The sequence below is a fragment of the Parus major genome, chromosome 4, assembly GCF_001522545.3.
Source record: "Parus major isolate Abel chromosome 4, Parus_major1.1, whole genome shotgun sequence".
NCBI lineage: Eukaryota > Metazoa > Chordata > Aves > Passeriformes > Paridae > Parus > Parus major.
In genome coordinates, this window is record NC_031771.1 from 36,639,880 (window position 1) to 36,665,791 (window position 25,912).

At 37.4% G+C, this 25,912-nt stretch overlaps 1 protein-coding gene across 12 annotated transcripts in view; it reads left to right on the top strand.

Annotated features, from left to right (window-relative positions):
• The window catches only part of TENM3 (teneurin transmembrane protein 3), a 350,102-nt gene that overhangs the window by 260,282 nt on the left and 63,908 nt on the right, over positions 1-25,912 (top strand). For 7 of the 12 annotated variants that reach the window (XM_033513516.1, XM_033513518.1, XM_033513520.1 and 4 more), the window contains 8 exons: positions 3,387-3,597; positions 4,122-4,223; positions 4,369-4,563; positions 5,898-6,098; positions 9,034-9,219; positions 22,497-22,523; positions 24,029-24,046; positions 24,948-25,094. In XM_033513516.1, the coding sequence (XP_033369407.1) occupies positions 3,387-3,597; positions 4,122-4,223; positions 4,369-4,563; positions 5,898-6,098; positions 9,034-9,219; positions 22,497-22,523; positions 24,029-24,046; positions 24,948-25,094 (1,087 nt within the window). The remainder of the gene's footprint in view (positions 1-3,386; positions 3,598-4,121; positions 4,224-4,368; positions 4,564-5,897; positions 6,099-9,033; positions 9,220-22,496; positions 22,524-24,028; positions 24,047-24,947; positions 25,095-25,912) is intronic. The other 5 variants (XM_033513519.1, XM_033513528.1, XM_033513523.1 and 2 more) reach the window with 2 other exon arrangements.

The following is a 25,912-nucleotide window of genomic DNA, read 5'->3' on the forward strand; positions in this document are numbered from 1 at the left end:
TCCTTTGAACATCCTTTTCTGAAAGTTCTCCAGTTTAAATGCAACCTTTCCAAGGTGTGGAGACCAGAACAGCACAGAATATAAAAGCTGTTTAACTATGATGGTTTCATTCAGTGCCTTAATAAGGTCTGCTTTTTTTCTTTTAAATTATCGAGCTTGTATTTCCATAATCTGTCTACCATAGCTCAAAGATCTCATCCTATAATGACAAAAGTTGGCTCAGAGCCCATTTCTGGATGTGTAAAAGCTAGGGTTGTTTCATGAGGACTTTGAAAAGTAGGATCTCACTCACATATATCACTTCATGTCTGTGTCTCTTGAATCCTATCTGCCCTTATCTTCTAGTCACACAGAATGACAAGTGCTAATAACAAAATTTATGCAAATGAGCAACTGCTGCTTGTTTCTCGAACGTCAGTATTTGAATTTTCAGATCTCATATTAAATAATAGAGAACTCATTACTTCCTGCACTCTGCCAGCATTTGGAAAGTTACCTTGTCACCTGTCCTTCTTGCTCCTATGCCTGTGATACCCTACATGTGTAACCACACAGCACAGTTTTCTTTAGCTCCCTCCTTACTCCTTCAGTATTTCTTCCAACGTCTGCCTTCTCTCCACTGTCACCTTTTACTGTAATGCAAAACTTACCTTTTACATTTGCCACCTTGTTCATTTGCCACCTTGTTCTCCACTTCTCTCCTGTACCCTTAGCCTGTTTCTTCACCTCTTTTTTGTACCCACTTAAAATGTGACAGCGATGAAGAGGACACTGTAGTCAATATCTGTCTCTAACTGTACAACTTCTGGTACCAATTATCCTGCCATTGCAGGGACATAATAAAAGTATGATAGAAATAAGCTTGGGAGAGATGTCAAGAAGTCTTAGTTTGCACCCTTGTCTTGTAATAGGATGAATTATATATAAACTATTACTATCAATTGCTTAGAATTCTATTATTAAACAGTAACAGAATGCAGAAAATTTAATTCTTGTTCAGTCCCATAATCCAAAACAATAGGGATATAGCATGTAGGAAATGGTTTGATGTATTCAGGACAGAATTTTTGGTTGCTTTGCTGTATTCTTTTTAGGTGCTAAAATTAATCTCAAACACAGCTACTATTTGTGTGTCACAGACTGATCTGAGATGCATAGTTTTCTTTCTGGGGAATCATAAATAAATCAACCTGAAATAATTGACGGTGGCTGTCCATTCAAAACCCAATCAATGCAAGCCTGAAAGTCTTTGTGACACTTTCTAAAAATGTCAGTTCCATTGCACCCAGAGAATCAATATGTTTATTTAAAGAGACTTTTAAGAATAAAAAAGAGGCTTTGTTTTAAAGCAAAACTGTATGGAATAGTAGGACAAATCATCACATTTAGACTCAATAGAAAGGAAATTTATCCTCATAGGAGGAAAATAAAATTGGTATGGTTATGCTTATGAAGATTTTTCCAGTCTGTTTTTGTTACCATGTCCCAAATATAAAAAAGCATCCTCTAAAAGGGTTAGTTAAAATCAATTATTGTTTTTTGCTGGGGGACAGAATGAAATTTAAATTCCCCTCTGTATGGCTTTTTAAGTGTAGTCTGAAATGGTGTTCTGATAACAGCATATGTCCTTATTACATTACAGATACTAAATAGAGAATTGTACTGTGCCATTAGTGGCCAATCAAATGGTGTAACCACTTGTTCCTGTATCAAAAATACAATTTTAACCTGAAATTGTCCTTCTACAAAAGTGGTCTCTTGCCATACACAAATTACTAAGTCATAATTAATGTCTACGTATGACCTGCTAAAACTCAGAGCTCCCTGAGCCTTCCCTTTTTAAAAATATTAAAACCACCAGAGACGTAGGAGTGAGAAAAAGCCAAAATTGTTTTTCTCTCTCTCACAAAATAAGATTAATATTTAATTCTCTGACAAATGAGAGTGTTGAACAGTTTTGAATAATTGCTCTCCCAAAACGATTGCATTCGTTTCCATGTGGTGCAGCACATATAAACCTGCTGAGGTACCGGCTTCTGCGCATCCTAATCACGTTATGTTCTATTCTGCTCATTCAGACATAGCTGGAAAAGTGTCTCAGGTATTGATAGAGTCATATTAATTATGCGTGTCCTTCACATCCTGGCTGGTGGGAAGATGATTCTGATTACTGGGGAGGAGCACCAGTGAATTTTGGCATGCAATTTAAAGTAGAAAACATAAGAACTTAAACCCTTGTTCTAGGACAAAGGCTATCATATTTTCTTTTGTCCCAGAAGCACTTTCTGAAGGTCACAAGTCATGGTGTAAAATCACTAATCCTCTGGTCCTGGGAACGGATTTTATCCCACATGCTGACTTTTACTTGAATAGGCCCTGGATGTAATTTCATTTCAGAGAGATCTTCAGCATGTGGAAAGATTATATGCTACAGTTCACTTCATATGATAAACATGTGTCACAGCAGAAGTGAAACTTTGAACAGTCTTAAGTAAAAACAGAGACCCTCTACCACAAGCAAAAATGCTCTTTAATTTTCCTACCTGTTTAATTTTGCTCTATACGTATTGATCTTTACAAGTTCAACATGCAGAAGACAACTTTAAAGCCATGAGAACAGACTCCAGATAGTGTAAAATCAGTGTAGAGCCTGGAGCAGTTTTATCCCTCCAGGTGCCGTTAGGCCTAGTTAAGGTGCATAAACATGCATAACATGCGTAAAATCTTGTGTTGTGAATTTGCTTATTTTAAAAGCTGAGGTGCTGCTACATTTTTCCAAGCCTTGTGATAGTTGTTAAAACACAGTATGTGCTGTCCATTGAACTGAAGTAACATAGGGCTTGGTCAGTTTGTCATTTTTGATAGTTGCAATGTTTTCTATTTTCCATCACCTGTTTTGAGCTTCTGTGATAAGAAGTAAAGCTCTTGCTCTCCTTCCTCCAGAAATCCAGACTGTACAAAAGGGAGATTGAGCAGTTAATCCTTCATCTGAAATTAAATGAAGAAAAGTAGATTACTGGATTATTTATTATTGGATATTATTATTAGCCCATATGTATGTAACACAGTTTGAAAATAGCTCTCACCTGTAATTAAGGTGCCAGTCATGACTGCAGACTCATTTCAATTGCTATTTTCTTCGCCTAGTATGTAATGGGTTCATTGGCCACTTTCTACTGAAAAAGTCATTCTAATAAACATGAGAACTAGTTGGTAATTTTGTTTGAATGCTTAGCAAAGAGCAAAGAAATTAGAAAGGATTGTTTTCAGCTCCTGCTGTTTCCCTGCTCCAAAAGAAAACTCTTGGTCTAAATATAAGCATACTGTCAGGGTGGTGCCACGGTCATCCCATGACTTGTCAAGCTCCCGTCTGTGCTTCTTTGCAGTATGACTTTGTGGAGCTCCTGGATGGCAGCCGGCTGATTGCAAGGGAGCAACGCAACCTGCTGGAGTCGGAGCGAGCAGGACGGCAGGCGAGGTCTGTCAGTCTCCACGAGGCAGGTTTTATCCAGTATTTGGATTCTGGCATCTGGCACCTGGCCTTTTATAATGATGGGAAAAATGCAGAGCAGGTGTCTTTTAATACCATAATTATAGGTAAGCATAATCTTTAAAGCTTTTACAAAATGCTAGCTTGGGGTCAGGTTTTTTAGGAATTCATAGATAGGTTTTTGTAATTAAATGATCTGACTTTGTTTTTTGCAGGTTTTCCATTTATGTGTTTCTTTTGCTACTCAGAATAAAACAGAGTATATGTTTTAATTTCTTGATCTAACGCTTAAGGGTTTTAATTTCTTGGAGTAAGGCATAAATACTTCAGGTGAAACAGCGCTTGAAAGGAGGATGCTGTTTTGAAGTATTTGTTAAATGGCACCGGACTAGATTTTAAGTATGGAGCTTATATAGTTTTACACTTATAATTTTAGCCTTTTTGTTGGAATGTATGGTTCTAAGATACTGGGGGCATCAGCAGTAGGAAATCACAGCTGTTCGTGCTCTTCAAACGAAACAAATGTAAACACTTCTCCGGGGGAGAACAAGCTGTCAGTTAGCAGTGGCTCAAATGATAGGTAGTTCACACAGTGGGCACCTGTGAATTATCCTTCTCTTTTTCCTTTTAGAGTCTGTGGTGGAATGCCCCCGAAATTGCCATGGTAATGGTGAATGTGTTTCTGGATCCTGCCATTGTTTTCCTGGGTTTCTGGGCCCCGATTGTTCCAGAGGTAAATCAACCCAATGCTTTTCTCAAGTCAGTTTGAGCAAGCATGAAGACTAATCCATCAGAAAAGCAATATCTCAGATGTTCTTCTTTATAAAGCTTTGGTGAAGATCTTTACTTTGATTGTTCTGCTGTGTTCTGTTTCACAGCAGCCTGCCCGGTGCTGTGCAGTGGCAATGGACAGTACTCCAAAGGACGCTGCCTGTGTTACAGTGGCTGGAAGGGCACCGAGTGTGATGTGCCTACGAGTCAGTGCATCGATCCCCAGTGTGGGGGACGGGGCATTTGCATCATGGGCTCTTGTGCCTGCAACTCTGGGTACAAAGGAGAAAACTGTGAAGAAGGTAAATGTGTAAATATTTATGCCAGTACCAGCTGTTGTCGGTCAGGTTAACAGCTGGCTCATTCAGCTCTGTGAATTTCTCTAGATTTAGATGTTATGCACTAACCCCATTTCTTCAAAAATCATTTTACAATACTACAAATCAAGTTTTGGAATCACTAGTATCACTGAATTCTACAAAATTATTGAACTCTATTTATTCTCAAGTAAGCAGTGGGAAAATTCAAAGTATCATGCATGTAATCTTTTTGCTTGACAGTATATTTGGGTTTTGTCTGGCTGAAGTCAGCTAAGAAGAAAGCACATGAAACACATATGTAGGAGTTCTTACTGATTTTTCCAAGTATAGAGTAATTGTTAATTTATTGCATTTGTTAGTAGTCTTTTCCACTGACCAGATTGTGGAAAGTGCTGTTTCAAATGCATCAGGGGGGAAAATGATGCATTATTCTTGTATTCCAGAGATGTGCATAATAATATTTATTCTGGTGTGCTGCAAAATGCAGTTCATTTTCCATTCTATTTTTTTTAGGGAGTAAAAACTTCTGTTTTCTTCCCCAAACAAATTGATTTTATTGATCTCCACATACGAAGTAATGCAATTAAGTCTCTGGAATTAAATTTTCAGACCATTGACCCTACAAGTGTAACATCTTATTGAGTCAAATTGCTAAATTAAATCTCATCATCTAAAGCACAAGTGAATTAAGACAGATAGACAGTATGCAACTCATTCATTTCTGAAACAATTTGGGGGTCCTATACAGCTGTCAAAACTATATAACAGTGGTTTGGTTCAGTTGTACCAGGGAATAGTGCTGCAGAGAATCCAACACTTACTACATTATGATTAGGCAGAGTCAAGATGAGTTGCCCAAGACCCAAAGCCAATCTTGCTGTAATTCAGAAAAATGAGCAAACCTGTAAAGATTCTCCATTGATTCAGCAGTAACCTGTAATTGTCTTGATGTCAGTTATGTGCATGCACAAAATTTACAGGATCAGAAGGTGATGTGAAAAGGAGGTGTTGTAGCAAGGAAAATTTCTGCTATGCAAGAAGTGATGACAGAGAGTGATTTACTCTGTAGCCAGAGAAGGGAGGCTGGCACAAAGAGATCTTAGTCCATTCCGTCTTTTCCTCATTTGTTGCAATGAAAGAAAGGTGAACTTCTCAGCTTCTGCCTACTAATGTTTACTTTCAAGGTGGATGCAATGCTGCCTATTTCATAAGGTCTTGAAATGTGAATTAAGCCCAAAGGTGCCGTTAGCACCTATGGGTTGATTCCTGTTGTTAGGATTGACAGGTTTAAGCTGATCTTTCTCATCTCCCTGCAGCGGATTGCTTGGACCCAGCCTGCTCCAGCCATGGTGTGTGCATCCACGGTGAGTGCCACTGCAACCCGGGCTGGGGTGGCAACAACTGTGAAATCCTGAAGACAATGTGCTCTGACCAGTGCTCTGGTCATGGCACCTACCTTCAAGAGAGTGGTAGCTGCACCTGTGATCCCAACTGGACAGGTCCAGATTGCTCCAATGGTAAGAGTTAAAAGGACTGACATTTTATAAAATGTTGATGTCTTGAATAGCAGCATTTTAACGACATTATTGTGTTAGGACCTGACCTGCTGAGCTGATTGATCATTTTGAGTTGACTTCAGCATGAACTGTAAATTGATTCAAAGGTTCAAAATAATTGAAGAGTTTGAGGGATTTGAAAATCTATGTATTTGTTTGTATCGTTTAGCTAATATCCTTCATCTGGTAACTTCAGGTATTTCGCAAGCAAGTTCAGAATGTTTCTTTGCATGATATGGATATTTCCTAATACATCTACTTAGGAACTTAAAAATACACTAGTGAAGCCAGGGACATTCACATTTTAAGAATCTCCCCAGATAATTTGAGGTAGTTTTCCTGAAAAACAGATAGCTTTCAAGTTTCAAGGCAAAGGGAAAGCAAGAATGAGTCTTAAACAGCTTTTGAGATAGGGTGCAGGCTGCCAGGATAGAAGGAGTTGGTAGGAGTGAAGAAGCAGAGGAATTTCTTGAAATATGGAACTGTGCTTATTAAAACCATCATTTGAGCTTAGAAACAAAAGGAGAAAACTGGAGGTACTAGCGCAGAGAGCAGAATCTAAATATTTATAAAGTATGACAGCTGCTTTTTGACAAATATGAGTTTTTAGAATCTTTGGTAGCCACATATCAAAAAAGAAATCATGTCTAACTGTGAGACATGTATTTGCGTATACCAGTTCATCTAAGAACTCAGACATTTTGTTAATGAAAACTGAACACATGGGCTAGCTGGGTTTGTGCCAGCTTATGAATAAATATAACTTTTTCATGAAGAACCATCTTTTTAAAACAAATGTACTTCCTGACCAGGATCTGTGATACTTCATAATGGTTTATGCATACGAGAGTGATAGAGTTCCAAACATGTAAGGAAAAGTGACATAGAGAAGAAAATGTTGTCTTCTGTGAAATTTGTTCAGAAGGAAAAATCCTTTTCTGTTTCTAGCACTAAAACTGGTTATTTGTGTTAGACCCTGTCTAGTTTTCAGGCAAAACATGGATCCCCGGTTTACTGACACATCCTTTATGCTTCTTTTGATGACCAGTTATGTTCCGTCTTTTACTTACATTTCATGGAATAATTTGTCATTAAAATAACATAAAATGCTTCTGATCTCAAATATCTCAAGTGTGTCATACTTACAGAAGAATGTTTGTAAGAGCATGCAGATTATTTGCTGAAGCTGTACAAAATGACCTTCAGAGAAGTACACTAAAAAAGTAAATCTTACCCATAAACATGTTGTTAAGCTGTTAGATGAAGAAAAGAATGAGTTATTTCCATCAGAGGGTTTTATAGGTTTGAAATCAGCAGAGCTTTCCTCTATCTTCATCAGCAGTTTGTCCGTTAATTAGCCCTTCAATTCCACTTCAATTAAATTAACTCTAATTAATAAATTCATTACGAAGATTGACGCACCTTGCTCAAAGCTAGTGTGGTAAAAGCTGATAAACACCTTCACCCTAATGAAAAATTGATTAGATTGAAGAGAAATAAACCTTTCTTTCTCTGAGCTGCAGTGATGTTTTGTGACTCTGAAGTTAATCAAACCATCTTGCATCTTTTAATCAAAAATTTAATTCAAAGTAGATATAAAATGCTATATAGTTGGTGAGGGGGAAAGGAGGAGGAAATTACAGCTGTCTTTCTCCATAAAGGTTGTGGGCTGTTTCTTACGGGAAATGTCACAGCTCCTGGATACTGTGTTTAATGTTCTACAGTGCTTTGAGACAGCAGGGAGAAAAACACTGTTGATCAGGAAACTGGAAACCTTTCTTGTACTGAATGCAAGTTTCTTTTGCTGTTAAAAATAATTTTGATCTTTTATTACTGAACTACTTGTTGCCTCTTAAAAAAAAAACAAACAAACAAAAAAAAAAACAAAAAACCTAAATATAGCATTTCTATGAACCACACATGGCTACAGCCAGCTGTATGCCAAGGAACTAAACAAGTCCCTCAGGCTGTATTGTATCTCTTTGTTTTTCTGTTTTGTGCTTAGCAAAAGTAAAGTTTGCTGGAGTCTGAATAAATGAACCAGAACGGTAAATGCAAAATCTGGCAGTGTAAATTATCATCTTGTCCTAGCTGAGAGTTAATATGTGTTGTTTGGCCTCTGACTACCTTTGGCTGTTAACATATTTTTCAATTATTCTATCAGATACAAGATCCTGTTACTATATGTAAATGACAAGTTAAATTGCTGTATGTTGATTTTTTTTTTTAACAAAGTATTATTGAAACCAGACTGTTCATAGCTGTCACTGATACAAATTTACTGAAAGTAAAAGAGTAAAATGATCTTTTATATTTTACAGATGTGTCAGTGTGTCAGCATAGTGCTAATTTGTCTCACTAAGGCTGATTCTTTATAATGAAAACTATGTCAGAAATGGCACATTTTAACTTTGGAAGAAAGCAGGGAGAAGAGTATGGAGAGGAAACCTTGCTAATTTGAACTTCGTCATACTAGATTTTCATTCACAGCAGACAGTGATCTAGGTACATGTTACATTTTGTCACTGTGAGTACAGTGTAACTTCTGGTAGGTCTGTGTGCCATATAATCTAAGATACAAAAGGTTACTCTTAAGACACATGTGACCACAAAGAAGCATGCTTGAAAATTACTTCTCTCTATCAAAAGAGCTGTGAACGCTTAAACATCGCTAAAATCTACTGGCCAACTAAAAGAGCATTAGCAAAGAGATAAAGCTCTGTGCTCTCTATTCTGTTGGATCTTACCTGAAAATGTTTTTCACAGTAAATTCCTTTGATTTAACTTTCAAAGATTTTGCCTTTCTTATTCTTCACATGTTGAATTAAAATTTAGCGCTTATAATGAACATATTCCCTCTCTCTCCCCTGTTCCTGCCGCCTCCCTTTCTCCGCAGAAATCTGTTCGGTGGACTGTGGCACGCACGGCGTGTGCATGGGCGGCACGTGTCGCTGCGAGGAGGGCTGGACGGGCACAGCCTGCAACCAGCGGGCCTGCCACCCCCGCTGCGCCGAGCACGGCACCTGCAAGGACGGCAAGTGTGAATGTAGCCAGGGATGGAACGGAGAGCACTGTACCATTGGTAGGCTGCCTATGCTTTACCCTGTCCTCGCTGCAAAATTCAAACAGCCGGCGCTGCTGGCCGCGTCTGAATAAGAAGTGTAATGCTTTGAAGAATGTTTCTTCAAGCAGAATATTTGCATGTGTCAGTCTGTGGAAAAGAGTTGGTATTTTAAGAAAGGAAATGGTTATATAATGGTTCATCGGTTCTTCATACCTAGTTTGCCATGAAAAGAAGGTGGAAGAATTTCCTCTTCAATCTTTTCCCTTTAACTACCTTTCACCAAGGGGGAGGTAACTTTTATTTTGAACGGTAAATATACTATTTGATTTGTGCTTTTCTATTTTTATATGATAGCTTTATGTCTTTTGGAAATGAAGCTTCCTATTGTTTTTCTTTCTTTTTTTCTCTTTTAAGGAGATGAAGCACTAAAAAGTGACTTGCCTACATAAAAATGTCACTTCTACCATGTAATAAATGTGATCTAACTGCCCAAAATTATCTTCTTGTCAACATAATGTTCTATTTTAGAATACTATCAAATTTCTTATGTATTAATAATGTAACAGCAGATGATTACAGCTGGTTGAGAAGAAGCCATCGTTATTACAGCTTCTGTGTTTCTGTAACCAAGTTCGTTCTAGTGCCTGAAAACCTTTGGAGGTTACTATACCATTATCCAAATGGAGCTTTTCTAATCCTGTTATTACAGTCCATATGTCCCATATAGAGCAGAATATCCTTCTCTGCTACACAGGCTTTGACAGTGAGCTAGCATGAGAAATCATGGATGTAAATAAGTGGACAAAGGAAACATGGAGCTGTAGTGCTAAGAAATTCCCTTCCATGCTAATTCCCCTTTGTGCAAGATGCTGCAGGTCTGTAACAGTGGAGAAGAGTCCTATCCAAACAGTTTTTGTCTCAACAGAACCCCAGAAAAACTTCTGCAGGTAGGAGGCACCGGCAAAGGAGCTGGCAATGGTCTAACATGTAAGAGATGATTGGTTTGTACTTTGGTGAGTGGAGAGCATTGCATGAAGCTCATTAGAGGCTGTGACGGGAGTAACCATGTGACTGAAGTATTTATGAGGCACATCTCCCAAGTATGAGAAGCATCATGGCTAAGCACTTTGAGGTGGATTGAATTGGCAGCAAAAGAGGTAGCCACAGGTCAGACAAAGGCAAACACAGCACTGAGTGATGAGGAAATCATGGATAATCTGAATAATAAAATAAGTCCAGTAAGTAAAAAAACCCCACATAGTTCTGTGTTTGGATAGATGGAGAGATGGTTAAAAGAGGTGATGAAGCTGAAGCAACAGGATAGGACAGTAAGTCTAACTGCAGTGGAGTTGATGGATATGAATGTAGCATGATTTGCTTTTGCCACAAGCTAAAAAGAGCCTGGAGAATTTTAACTTCCTTGGAAGTTTTGGCAGGGCTCTAGCTCTGAATGTGTTAGCACAGCTAAGCTGTACCAGGGACATGAGTATCTAGAAAAGAGCAAAACCCAAGCTGTCCTCTCAGGTGTTTTGCAGCCCTGGCTGAGGGGCAGGTGATGGTGCTGTACTTGGTGCTTGCAAGAAGCAGTTCTAAGAGCTTTGAGGACAGGGAAGATGAGGGCCTGTTGCAGCTGTATCAATTAATACGCACATCATTGCAGCCAGAAGATGAGGCAAGGTTTTGTTTTTTAGAAGGGAGCCAGGTGTGAAAGTAATAAGATTGACTTGAGAATTATTTTTTACAGCAATCACAATTGATTTTTAAAATGTGGTTGGTTGGTTGGTTGGTTGGTTGGTTGGTTGGTTGGTTTGGGGTTCTTGTTATTTACTAATGAAATTGCTCAAACTTATGAGGGAGAGGTAATCAAGATGCATGTGCAGAATTGCAGGGAGAATCAATAGGGTTAACGTTTTTGAGGAGCTTTCAGAAAACATGCTGACAAAGAGAGTGGAGAGGTGCAGAGAGAACTGCTTTCTGAACAATAAAAGAAAGTAAATATTTAGAAGTAGGATAAAGCCTTTCCCTTGACTGCTTTAACTTGCCAACGAGCAATTACTCAGCAGATCACTCTGCTGTTGGTCTCGCTGACCTTGGCAGCATTTCAAGGGTTGTAGTTATACACGGATGAACTGCTCTTGAACAATTTTTCCAACATATTAAGCACAAACAAGTTTTTCCTCAGCACTGGGCAACCAGGTCTGTCTTCCCACCTGTTTATTCGTTAAATGGGTGTTTACTTTGTGGCTGCAGCTGTAAAGATAGTTTGATTTGTTTATATTGCCTTTACAGCCTCCAAGGCAAGTAATGAGGTCCAGGCTTTAGCCTGCTGTTACATTTATTATTTTAGAGCTGTTTTCTTCAGGAGCCCCACGTTACAGAGAAGCCAGGTCACTTTATTTCTCATTTCCAACAATATTTCAACATAGTGCGGGAAAAATTCCTGCCTCCTTAGCTTGGCAGATGAAGAGTCAATTCACTGTTCTCTCATCTACCCTACAGTAGGTAGTAGCTCTTTCTGAGCAATAAATTTCAAAACACAAGGGACTTCAGAATGTTTCTCTGTGCAAATCAATTTTTTATTGTCAACCTCCATTTGTAACCCAGGCATTTTATGCTATTTACAACTCTCTACTTAGTAGCAGAATATTTGCATAATTTGTGTTATGTGTATGAAAGACTCCTACTCACTCTCCCTTTTTATGTCTAAAAATAAACAATTGAACCCTTCTTATTTCTGAAAGTCATTAACCATTTAGCTTCAGTACTGTGAAGTATTTTAGAAATGCAAATGTATTTCTTTGTTGCAGCTATTAGCTGGAAGCCCTATGAAGTGCAACAGCCAAAATTAACAGCTTCTTTGAGAAAGGAATATTCCAAAGAAACTGTAAATCTTAAGGGCAATTCACTTTACTCACTTTCTGGGAAAGGAACAGACCTCCAGATCTCTGTCTGGATATGCAAAACGGAGCAGATGTGTGTGCATTACTCACAGAGGCACTAACTGGAATATATACTGAATCATCTGAATCCATAACTCATTTGATCAAAGAATTTATGGTATTTTTGTAAGGCATGAATGCCATTCAAAATGGTACCAAAAAACCATTTTGTACCTCAGCTAACAGTTTTTATATATTCTTAAATGATCACTATCTGTCCAGTCTCATTTTCAGTTAGCCCACTGTTTGTATTGTAAGTTGACATGTGTTAAAACGTAGAATGAAGGCAAAAACCAAACCTGTCTCCTTATTAAAGCAAGGTAGGTCCTTAGTTTTATTTCTCTCTGATACCATTTAAATCTTAGATTGCTTCTTGAGTTATGCCGATTTTTATATATACTTCAAAATATTTAAATAGAATTTAGTCAGAGGAAATTCTAATTACTCTAAGTCAGATACCTATTTCATTGGTTGGGTTTTTTTTTAATTATTTCAATACTTCAAGATATTGGGAAGAAAAATTGTAGGTGATTGCAAAGGTTTGTGCATTTTTTGTTCAGAAAAAAATTCAGACGTCTGCTTATCTGGGTCAAATATCAGGGTTTCCCTGAGGCTGAAGATGACAAGACTGGATTGGAGAAATAATACACATATGTATTTTATATACTTTGATTTGATAGACAACAGAGTAGACTAAATAAGGCAGGGAGGAGGGGAGGTCTATTTGTTTGAGGTAATGTGTATAGTAAGGTGGACAAGATATTGATATCCACTGTTCCGTTATGGCTCTTTGGCACAGGGTACTGCAACTTCCATACCACACCTGATGTCAGCCACACTTGTGAGCCACTGCCTTTGCTCTGAATGCATACTTCCACATATTTTTATCAAAGATGTTCAGAGATAAGTACATACTCAGCATTTTGATGAATGACTCTAATAGGAATTAGCAAAACTCAAAATTTGGTACTATTATTGAGCATCTTAGAGGTCTGAACTAAATATAGGCTATGTATGTTTCAAGAACTAAATAATTTAAGGCACCTAAGTTGCTTATAATCTCTTCACTCTGGAGTACTGTAGTTGATCATGGAATAGTTTGGGTTGGAAGCGACCTTTAGAGGTCAAGCCCCTCTGCAGTAAGCAGCATCATCTTCAACTAGATTTGCAGAGAGCCTCATTTAACCTGGCCTTGAATGTTTCTAGGGCATTCACCACCTCTATGGACAACTTGTTCTAGTGTTTCACCACCTCATTGAACAAAACTTCTTCCTTAAGTATAGCTTGAATCTACCCCCTTTTACTTTAAAACCATTACCTCTTGTCCTGTCACAGCAGTCACTGCCAAAATGTTTTAATGTAATGTTTTAGAATTTCCTGTATCCCCATGAGAAGAGGTTAAATCAACAGTTCACTGCAGAGCTGTGGAAAATCACCTGTTAGTTGTTTATGTGGTCTGCAAGTGGCATTCATGGGTCTGAGGTGAGCATCCATATATTATTTCTTGAAGCTCAACCTGCATCTCAATGGGATACAAGACAGCAGATGCACAGCTGGTGCCCAGGTGATAGCCTGGATGAAAATTTGCTCTGTAATTAAGTTTTCCTAACAGAGTTGTGATAAAGTATGTTTTGGTTTCCTTTCTGTCCCGGCTTGCAATGACTTCAGTGACCCTCTCCTGTCTGAGTAGTTGTTTTGTGGGATTGGAACAGATATTATTTCAGAAAGTCTATTATTTTTTGTGATATAACTGTCATGTACCATGACTATATTAGGTAACTGTCATAGGAAGCCCATAAATATGAATACTTTTCCAGCTGCTTTTCCATTAAACTCTGTTAGCTGAATGAAATTAGTAAATAATTATGTTGGTGGGGAACCTGCTATATCGATGAGCTATGTAACAACTCACTTTTACAATGCAGCCTAATTTTTTCTATAGACTAAATTAGTTTTTGCATAATCTAAATTGCAAATTTTCCAATTTGCATTAAAACTATGCCTTCTTGTTCAGAATTGTCAACACCTCTTTTTTAAAAGTCTTTAACATTAAGCATGGGTGGGTAAGACCATCTGTTTATAAAGCTTGCCTGCAGCTCCATTACTTAACACAAGACAGGTTACAGCTGTTTAATTGTTATCATGTTGAATGATTATCTTTCAATCCAAAATTAATATTTGTATATGTATGCATGGAAAGCATATCGTTAAACATAAATGAGCTAAATGTGGATTAATGCCATTAAGCATTCATATTAATCCCTCAGGAGGGCTAAAGTTAGCATCATAGCACTTCCATGCTACTTTTGAGTGCCACACGAGGCTGCTTTACCTGGTATGCAGAACTGAAATTCAAAGCCAGTGGTGGTTCACTGAGAGGTGTGCAGCTTATGTTTATATCCCAATGAAAACTGGGATATAACTGGTTTATTTTCTAAGAATTTCCCCTAAAATTTAGTTGAGAAAAAAAAATAACAAGGAACAGCAAATTATTTATTTCAATCTTTTTCTTTGCATGAAATACAGTAGCATGTCATTCAAATCAGTCAAACCAAAAAAATAAATTTTCCTCAGCAAGGAATTTCTAGTTGCATTTATTTTAGTCAGAAAATCAGGAATGTCATCTGGTTTAGATATGCAGAATTATGAAAAAAAATAAGTCTAGAGCACTTTCCCATAAGTGTTTCTGTTAGCACAGACTGTTCTGGTGACTGATTAAAATGGTTTTCTGACTGGGGACAAACACAGAGGCATCAGTGTGCTGGTTTTCCATGTGACGATGATCAGATCAGCATAAGCACAGAAGTACAGCAAGTGTTGAGGAATGCTGAGGCAGAATCTCCTCCAATAAGTTGCATGGCCTGCACCTGTTCTCTTCAGCACGTGTTTAGCTTAGGGCTCCTTATACTACAGATTTCAAATATGACTGCAGGGAAATGACACTTTATCTCTCTATAAGATCAGAGAGCAAGTAAAGACAAATGTGTTCCTTCAGTTAATTAAATGAAATGCTTATAGAAAACTTGATATGGCTGTATATCATTACACTATACATTTTTGACACGTGGGCTTGACAGAGTAAGTCACAAACCAGTTTGAGGGCTTGATCTATCTCCTCTATGTTTGCACATTAACAGCACAGATAACCAGTATTATGATGCCCACTGTCACTTCAGTGCTGATGCTAATTGCCAAGCATGGCTCACTTTTCTAGGAAGTTTAAATTCTTGACAATATTCACATTTCAGAGAGGTTTAACGTGTCATTTATTTTGCCTTAAAGCATGCACAGGAATTTTTCATAAATTTTAAAATTCTTTTGAAAATTTTTATCCCTCAAATTTTCATAACTACTTCTGTATGAATATATTCTCTAATTATCAAAATTCCTAAATTTATGTTTTCCTTTAGTTATGGGTTCGTGGAATCATACCTGAATACAAGTTTCATCTTAAAAATAAGATTGTATCCGAATGAAGGTATGACCTTTGACATTCAAACAGTTTTTATCAGATAAAATCAATCAATTATTCAAAACTAAGTATATCCTGTATCAATTAGTTCACCACAGTATTGTGAGTGAAATCCTAGTTTCAAAACACCTGACTGCTTTGTAGCTGGGATTTTACAACAATATTATACCTATACCCTCAATGCAAAAAGCCTGTGAGGAAGAAATTATGACTTTTTGGCATCCAGAGGACTGATAATCACAGTTTAATATGATTTAATGAAACTTGAAACAAATTGCAGTTTTATATTTCCTGTGCCTGAAGGGCATGTTATTAATTTGCCAGGCCAAGCTTTGAATATGCCAAATATTTGTACATTTGGTAACCATAAAAATACTCAATTACCAGGTGAATTTAAGATAGAGCACACATTTTTGGGACTGTGAAAAAAAGTGAGTTATTGGTCAGGCCTTAACACATTTCAAGACCAAGTATCTCAAATACAAATTAACTGTTAGCATACTTTAAATTGCTAATTGGTTAATTTGCATTTAAATGAGGACCACATGTGAAGTTCAAGTTAGGCACATTTTCAGAAGGCATCAGAGTCCTCTGAGTGAAGAATTTTAAAGCCGTGTTGTGTTTTGCAGCGTGTTTGAGCTGAAGTGGTCAGAGAGTAAGTGCTTTTGTACATTGTATTGTTGCATGCTGGTCAAACCACATTCCATAAATACTTCCAGTCAGGGAGAAAGATGGAAACAAAAATGCTTTCCATCCTGATCCATGCCCTAATATGTTTTCAAGCTAAATTTATCTTTCATGCAGTTCTCAATGTGTCAGGTTTTTACCTGTATGTGAGGCAGGTCTTCACAAGTCTGTTGTTCAAATGGGCATTTGAACTTTTTCAGCCTGTACACATTGGGATAGTTTTAACTCCTCAATGGCATATTCCATTTCTTCTAAATCCTCTTCCAACTAAACTAATATTAAATAGGAAACAACACTGCTCATGACTTACATGTAGTCACAAATTTCCTGCCTACTACATTCTAAAAGTAACCGAACTTTTTATTCTAATACACATGTAGCTTTCCAGTAATAATGATTAGAAATCCTACTTTACAGTAAAATTGGGATGGTCTCCAGAACAAAAAAATCTAAAGGATAATATGCTTACATGCCTTTGTATATAAATCCCATAAATGATTGCTGCAAAGAACGGTTGCAATTTTGGCAAAGGATAAATTGCAGTGAAGTCAGTTCTTTCTGCAAATATTTAAAATGCATAAATGATTAAGAAGGTGTGAGTTCAGGGTGACAGCAGTGTTTTGGCCTGTGTAAGGAGGAAAAGAAATAAAATTGTGTGAAACTATAATTCCATCCATGTGCTCTACAAGAAGGGCAAAGGGAAATTTAGGAGTAAAAAAGTATCAAAAGGGGAGAGTGTTTGTAATCCTCCTCTATTGGCAGCAATGCTCTGAACATATGGTATGTCTAAGACAAGGTTCTTACAAACTCAGAGAATGGATGATGACTATGAGCTGCTTACAGTGGAAGAACATGTGCTTTCAGTACTGTTCAGTGATGAATAGAAGGAATTGCATTTGCAAATGATACCAAAGCCTGCTGCCCCCAAGCACTTTGGAAGACAGGACAAGAATTTAAAATTACTTTAACAAATAGCACAGACTATGCAGAAAAATAAGGTGCAATTCAACAAATGCTGTCTTCCGTGCTTAAGAATAATCAGCTGCACAAATCCAAGTTAGGAAGCAGTTTGCCAGGCAGGAAACACTACAGGAGATGCTGAATTTGACATGAGCAAACCCTTCTGAAGACAGGGTACAAGAGAAGCTTTAAAATTTTGTGAATTCTGGACTTCTGTGAGTTTTTTTGGTAGAGGCATGGAGCTCCTCCGAATTTGCATATGGATGCATGCTTTTTTAGTCATTTTTTGGGAGGGAAACAGTCACCTAAAGGAATCAGTATGCTATTCCCTAGGTCTGCTGTGGGTAGGATAAGATATGCTAGATTTAAATATTACAAGGGTTATTTGTACTTTTATGTTCAAAAGGTGGTTTAAATGTCAAAATAAACTGTAGCTGGATGGAAATGAGAGGAAATAAGGGTGATCTGGTAGCCATGTCAGGAGGATTAGACCACCATGAACTGAGTCTTGAGTAGATTAGAGAAGTCAGATCAGAGCTGTCAGCTCTGGGTTTTGTACCAGTTCCCCCAAAACAAGCACCAAAACTTGTTTACAAATTATTCTCCCTAAAGCTTGCAGTAAGTTTTCTCTTCCACTGGCAAGTGCCTGTGAAACTGCTGATAAAGTGTGTGTTTCATCCCCTGCTACTGCTTGGCTGCACAGGCAGTAAAAAGTAATGTTCATAAGAAGAGACTGGTGCACAGGATGAACTGGTTAAGGATGATCTTGAAGATCTGGATTCCACCCTTGATTCTGATATGTATTTTCTGTTAGTTGCTCACAAATACAGACTTTAAAGAAGTGCTGTCTGGCTGTTCTTCACTTTCTGGGAGCAAGATTTGCACATGTATGAATTGCTTAAAATATTGGTTTGTGTATGAAATGCTGTATAATTCTAACTATTCCAGAGAATCACATCATACGTGCTTACAGCCAAGTGAATGGAGATTTCTGACTCTGATGTTTTTATGCTTTAGTTACTGGTAAAATGAGGTAAGAATGTATTCTCTTCATACCAGTAGTATGAAGATAGTGTGCTAATTAATTGTGACTTAGGGAGGAAGGTGAGAGGAAAGTCTGAAAGAGAACTCTTGCTTCTTTGTTTAGGTTAGCATAGTGTGCCTGCTACTAGGGCATCAGCTACTTGTTGTTTGTGAGAGAATGAGTGCTGAATGAGGACTGTGAGCTCTGCACATTCACAAGGGAAGAAGTGCATAAAAACTTGCAAAGGTAGTCGTAAACCCATCATTGCCTAAATTTTGGATGCTTGACATGGCCACTGTCATGGTATTCTTCTAATGTATTCAGGGGTTTTGGCAAATGGGTTGTTAACAAACTTTTATACAAATATTAAAAATTAATGAAAAGAAGTGATGATATTAAAACTTTCTATCACTAAACAAACAGATAAATATGTGGAAAGCTTAAGGGAAACAATATGGTAACAACATAGCATAGTTTACTTACGGTCAGTTTTTATTCCAAGAAAAACCTCCTGGCTGGCTCCCTGTATGATACCTGGTGCAAGGTTATGTAGAGTGTAAACGTGACTGATGCAAGGTATCTGGTTCACATGTTCCTGTAGAGGATTTGTATCTGAGAGCATGAAGTTTGTGAGAGCAGCAGAGATACTTACACAGTCATTCACCAGGGAATGGGAGCTGCAATAAGGAGCTGTGGGAGATGAGGAGAGAAAGCAAAGCAGAGCTTGATCTGAGAGGAGCAAACAGCATTCTTCATTGTTGCCAATACTGAAATTATTTCCTCATCATCTCTCCTTTCTTTTCTTCCCCACTTTGGTTCTCTTTTCTCTTTCTATTTTATCCTTCTGTTTTCTTTTAGAGGAAGAGGCTGTAATGCAGTAAGGAGGGGAGAAAGCTGATTGTATTAGTGGAGAGGAGGCAAGGGTTTGACTCATACTTTCAAGGTGTCAAAAGTTTAAAAAAAAAAAAAACTTTAAACAAAAAACAAGTATTTTTATTTAGGCTTACCTAGTCAGTATGGCTTTGGTCATGTTAATTTGTGGTTTTGCTTCATGTCTGGTGGTGCTGTGAGGTTAAATCTGCTCTTACACCGAAGTAATTAATGACTCTTTAGCTATTGAGTTGACACTGTAACAGGCCTACATATACATTACAAAAACATGGGGCATGTTACAGTCTAGTGTACAGATTACAAAGATTATGATGGGCAAAGATGTCTGATGGAAGATAATGATTTAAACTAATAGAGATATAAATTTGCTATACAGCATTTAGAACCATGTCACCATTGTAATCCCACATGACAGAATAATCAGAATAAAGCGGTGTTATAAGTACCAATTAAGGAACATCAAATCAATGGGTATGTGACTCATGCTGATTTAAACAGGAGCTGATTGGAATAAATGGATTTAATATGTACTTTTATTCTTAGGCTATTCTGTCATACCTGGAGGAAGTAGTATATGAATAAGGAAGACACTGACTTATATCTCTCTGATAGGAAACTAATGGGAGGCATTAAATAAATTTTCATAAAAGGTCAGGGTTCTAACTAGTTAAGAAATATGCTTTGTTAAATGGGAATTTGCCTGACTGTTACCATTTCTTTGTAAAATCATTTATCTGTCACATATTTATATAAATACCCACACACGATGGCATGATGGCATAATTTCTATTCTGTTTTGTATGAATTTTGAATGCAACTTGGATCTTCTTGGGCTTTGCGTAGCCTAGAAAATGTACAAATCTTACACCTTCATTTTTGTTTTTCTTTTTTCCACTTGGAGTTGTATGAAGTCCTTCTACTTCTGGAGATAATAGCAAGATTTTAAATGGCACAGTCTTAAACTCTGCAAGAAAACTCTTGTAGGTATATTGTCTGGTCTGTAATTAGACTTTTTAAGGACATAAGATAACCTTTATGTGCCAGATCTGTAAATATCTTGCCAAGGAGCACCTGCTGAGATGCTCCATCCTACTGAAGTGCTCCAAATCCCACCTGGAATTCTGTATACAGAGCGGGGGAAGGGCTTGTATTTTGTATTTCCACACAGGTTCATTCCTCTTTCAGTCATGGTGCCATGAAGATAAGGAAGACAGCATGGCTAATTAAACTTCACCGCAAAGTTATACAATTTTTTGTCTTTAATTTTCTGCTTTATGGTTTTTCTACAATGCTGCATATTAACCAAAATAGTTTCTAACATTGTTCTTAATGTCAACTGACCGTGAGTAAAAGGATGCTGGAAGGTAGAACTGGTTTTCTGAGCACTACAGTTCTGTGGTTGGAGCGGACTTCTTATAAGACTGATGGATAAAAAAAAAATCTTAAAACAGCATTTTCTTAATCTCTTTTGTGTTTAGGAGGTTGTTGTTGTTGTTGTTGTTTGTTTGCATTTTTTTAAATGAGGATTGGATTCTGAAGATAAATAGTGGGGGGGGCTTGGGATAGCAGGGACTGTTTTCACTTGCCTAAGAGGTTGTTTTAATGTTCTGTTACCTATCCATACACTTGTAGAGGATAGAGCATTTAATGTTTTACTGGTGGACAGATGAAATCCCCAGACAGACCTGATTGCTTTCATTTTATGAAATAAAGCTTGATTTTTCCTCTGCACATACTACACCATGTTTTAAACTGTATAGGAGCAAGGGGAATTATACTGGATGAGTAAGAGAAGAATTTGATCCACCCTGAAATGTAGCTGTATCATTTTTCTTTTTGTTTGTGCTTAATGTGAAGAGCTACCTAGTTTGTTGCTGCTTTGCTCAATGTTCTGTAATTGATGTTTTCATCTTACTTTGTCTTGCATTAACCTTACCATTGTAGGGGAAAAACAAAAAAGAGCTGTGTAGTGGACACCTGACACTTTCTTCAAGAAAAAGGAACTAGAAAATTTCCTCCTCTTAGTTCTAGCAGTGACTGTGCCTCCTAATATATATATCACATCCCTCCTTGGAATCCAGAGTAGCTTTTTTCTGTTCATCCAAACTGGAGGAAAGGCTGTAGCTGGAAAGGCCTTTGTTGCCCATCCGAAGGGATCCTAGCAATGGCAGAGAACTTGCCAGACATGGGCTATCATCCATCAGAGATTTAGGAAAGTCAGATTTTAAAAGAAAGAGAGGCCATGAGGGCTGGGTTGAGAGACCTTGTCCCCAGCAAAACCAGGGGATTGAATCCAGTATTTCTGGCTCTGCTAGGCGTGTCCCCGCTGCAGTGGTACTGCAGTGGTCTGTAGCCTTCCATCTTCTTGGGCGTAGGTGGCTGGCCATGGTAATCTCCAATGGACATGGTGGCTTTGCTATATGACATTAACCCCTTTCACACAACTGCAGTTGCTGTCTGTTTCCTGGAAGGAAGGAGGGAATATGTTGCCCATCTGTGCTGTGTCTCATGTATTAAAAGTAGGCCCTGCTGCTTGAAATCCATCTTATGCTCTGTATGTCATTCATCCATCTGCCTCCTCAAATCTTTTGTGAAATCTTAAGTGTCATAACTTACAAAAGAAGTTTTCCTATTCTTGTATATACCGTGCTATTTATTTTTATACATCTAAAGCCTAAGTTTAATTTTCACCTGCTTTTCAAAATGAAATGGATCATCATGCTACTAACCCCACTACGCCCTCTTCCACTCCATATTTACAGTACAGTTTATTTTACATACTTTGTTTGTGTGCTCAGAAAAGTAAATGTGACTGAATTGAAGCAGAAAAAAAAATCCTCCTAAAAATCCTGTTAATCCATTGAGAATTAAGATAGTGTGCTGGTTATGCTGTCAGTCATGAGTGACCTGCAAATCAAAAATCTTCCCACATGGTTAGTGTTTTGAAGCTCATAAGCTAAGGAATTGCTCTTACATTGTGCTGAAAATTGAATTTTTTAACTAGCTTTGATTGTATTTTTGTTATATAAAAAATCAAAGCATGTGAAGAGAAGTCAGAAGAAAATGTAGTCTCAGAAATGTAGCTTCCCTTTTGCTTTTGGAGGCCTACTTTCTAAAACAGTTTCATTGATTCATGACGATGTTTGCTGAAAAGAGAATTTCTTGCATTTTTAAAAGCCTTGAAATACATTTTCATTTTGTAATGTAAGACCTCTCATGTTAGGTGCACCTGCTTGATTTGCATGTGAATTCTGAACAATTCTTGTTTCATGTGACACTTCTGAAATGTCTGTCTGTTTTTTTTTTCTTTTTAATTCTCAAGCTCACTATTTGGATAAGATAGTGAAAGGTACTGTATATTTGCTCTTTGACATGCCTTTATCTACATGGTTTGGGGTTTTTTTATATTAATATATAGTTAAAAACATACTAGTCTGGGCAGAAGAATCTTCTCTTACATACATTCCATGGTTTATATATAACTCATATGGCTTTCAACTCATCTCAAAATTTTGCTTCTGTTATATGGTAACACTTTATCAGTAATTATACATTTATGTACAAACTGTGTACATGTATTAGATTTAATCTGAACCAATAACTGAAGATAGTATTCATTTGCTGTTTGGAACTTTTTTTTGTTAGTTTTGTCATTGGACCTTTGCCTACAAAACCCTAAATATTAAGAAAACAAAGCAAAGTGATACCCTTGAGTGTGTTTATATTCTGACACATCAATAGAATTCCCAAGGCTTTTAAGCTTTTGATTATCTGAATGTAGAAAATCTGTAGGAAATTATGACTTGTATCTTGTATGAGTCTAGAAAAATCTTTTATAGTCTATGCAACATTCTGAATTATGAGGTTCAAGGATGCAAAAGCCTAACATGAAACAGCAAAGATTCTTGTATCTTCAGTTATGGTGAAAAATTTATTTAGAAAAATGTTTAAAATATTCCTACCCCTCTTTCCCTGAGTATCTTCCTCTATTCCTTGTGTTTTTTCATTAGAATATGGCAATATTGATGGCAATATCCAGGCTTTCATACAATAAGTCTTGAGTGTACCCAGTTGACTCCTAAACTGCTTTGTCAGTATTGCAATTATATATGTAAGTCTTCCATAAGTTGAATAGAAAAATATTAAGAAAATAATAGATCTCAGTACATTAACAGATACTACTAGCAGCTGCAGTCTGAAAGAATAAAAGTAGGAGGACTAATTTTTTTTTCAGCCTGGCGTGATGGCACAGCATCCATAACTGTAGCATCCCCATCCTTCCTCACAAGATGTTTTCCTGATTCTCTGCCTTCTAAAAGTGATTTGACAAGCGTTAAGCACCCTTTACAACTCCTTTCTCTATGTTTGTAATTTGGAGCTACAAGGGTGAAAACAGTCAGTAAATTCAAAATTCTTTAGAAGAAAAAAGCAACTTACTTCTGAAAAACCACTCTAAGCTTAACCAAAATGGATCAGTAGGTTAGTTGACAAAGACAGGTGTCCTAAAAAGTAATTGTTTACCCTGTTACTTAGGTGTTTTGGATGAAAGTTTACAGAAAATTGTTGTGTCCAGAAATTTGTAGCCACCTTCTCATAAGATAGTTAGTGCCATATCTGTACTTGCTTCTGTCAGTGTCTTATCATAGTCATAGGTAAGGAGCACCGAAATCTACATATTTATAGCGTTGTCATCCTCATACAGATCATGTTGGCTGCATGCCAGATTTCATCACTAGGAAGTGACAGAAACTGTGTTTTTTAATGCAATGTTAGACTGAAAACAATTATCGATTTTGGATATATTAAATTATGTTAATTGTTTCCCAAATTTTCCCTCCTTGGCCATAAAAGCAGACAAGATAGGATATAAAGGTAACAGCACAAAAGCCTTAGGGAGATTGTCACAAAAAATCACTTTCTGCTATCTGTCTTGAAGCACGTCACTACCGTGTTTTTGTTCAGTCTATCAATGTTTATTGTGGTCCTTATGGTATTTCATTTTGTCCGTCCTAAGTAATCAAATACGCACAGCTATTACATTAAGTTGGAAATCCTGTTGGTCCTGTCCCATCCGTATGCAGCCTGAATCCTAATGTTTGTTAGAATAGATGCTAAGCTGCTTCACTATTCCTGGGCTTTGCTTATTCTGTGAAAAGGAATGTATTTTTGGCATAAAGTATAGTCATTAAAACTGGCCTATACTTTGTGCAATTATTTAACGCACTGTAATTTCACATGAATACACGGCAACTCTGAGACCAGATAAAGTTAACCTTCTCTTTTATTACTTGCCTAAAATCATACCCATTTTCCTGCCTAAGAATTTGGAGGGATTTGTTCGTAGTAACAGGGAGCTTAATCATTTGTGCCAGTAATTAATCAATACTGCATAGAGCAAATAATGAGCACAGAAAAATGTATCATTTTACACAGCTGTGTTTGCACTATGCACTCATCTCTTGTTACTTTGAAAAAAAAAATTAAAAAAACAAACTTAATTTTGTCTGGCCTGCAGGTATTTAGAGGATTGGTGCATTTATTTCCTGCCTGTACAGGTAAGTGGTGTCTCAAGTGTCAGGCCAATCAAAGATGCCACTTTGTTAAGAATTACGTTCCCCAGGTAATGTTGCTGTTCCACTCCATGTGCAATTACAGTATTTGTGCTGTTCTTAAGGCCTGTTCCCAGTAAGTGTCCCTTGTTTGTATTTTCTTTTCTTTTTATATTATTACAATATTTAAATCACTTGTGCTTTTTCTTTGTCTGTTTTGACAGAGGGCTGCCCTGGTTTGTGCAACAGCAATGGGAGATGCACACTGGACCAAAATGGCTGGCACTGTGTCTGCCAGCCAGGATGGAGGGGAGCAGGTTGTGACGTAGCCATGGAAACTCTCTGCACTGACAGTAAGGACAACGAAGGAGGTAAGAGACACCAACTGGATCTTTAACTCTGGGGAGAACGTGTTGAGGAATGGAGATTTTTCCATCAGGTGATTAAATACTGCCCATGAGAACCATACATACATTTGACTTGCGCTTATGTCTGTAAGAATATGCCATGGTCTTCGGTGCTTCTTTACAGCATATCAGCAAAGCCTTACAAGATGCGTGTGACAGGTGAGATGTGTACTTAGAAAAAGATAAGAAAACCTTCGTTTTCTTGCAGTGTTCTTTTATACTGGAAAAAAACGTAATTTCAACTCAGTGAACAGTTGTAGAGGGGAAAAAAAGGAAAGAGTTCAAAATTTTGGTGACCTCACAAGGAAATTGTCCCAAGGCTCAACTGGGAGTTCACGTTTTTTACTATGATGCAATTGCTGGAAACAATTGGTTACCCAGCCTACAGAGATCTTATGTCTCTATAGCCTGTGAATGCTCACATAACTGACAGGATGCTTTTTTTTTTTTGGCTTACTTTTCCACAGTCTGTCATTCAGGTGACAGGTAATCTGCAGCGAGATGCAGGCAAGACTGCTAACCTAAGGAATCAATCTATGATTATTGTTGTAGTCTAGGGAAGCTAGAGGGACTGTAACTTAGCATGATTCCAGAGTCATATTAAAAAAACCCACAAAGACAAGAGTAAATGTGAATGCAGTCCAATATTAGATCAGCATAATGCTTTTATTGTCTTTCTTCCCCTTCTCTCATCAATTCTTTTTGTTTAACACCTTCAGATTCAGAAAAAGCTAAAAACTTCATTAGGGCCTCTGGATGATGATAAAGCCATCTGGGACTTT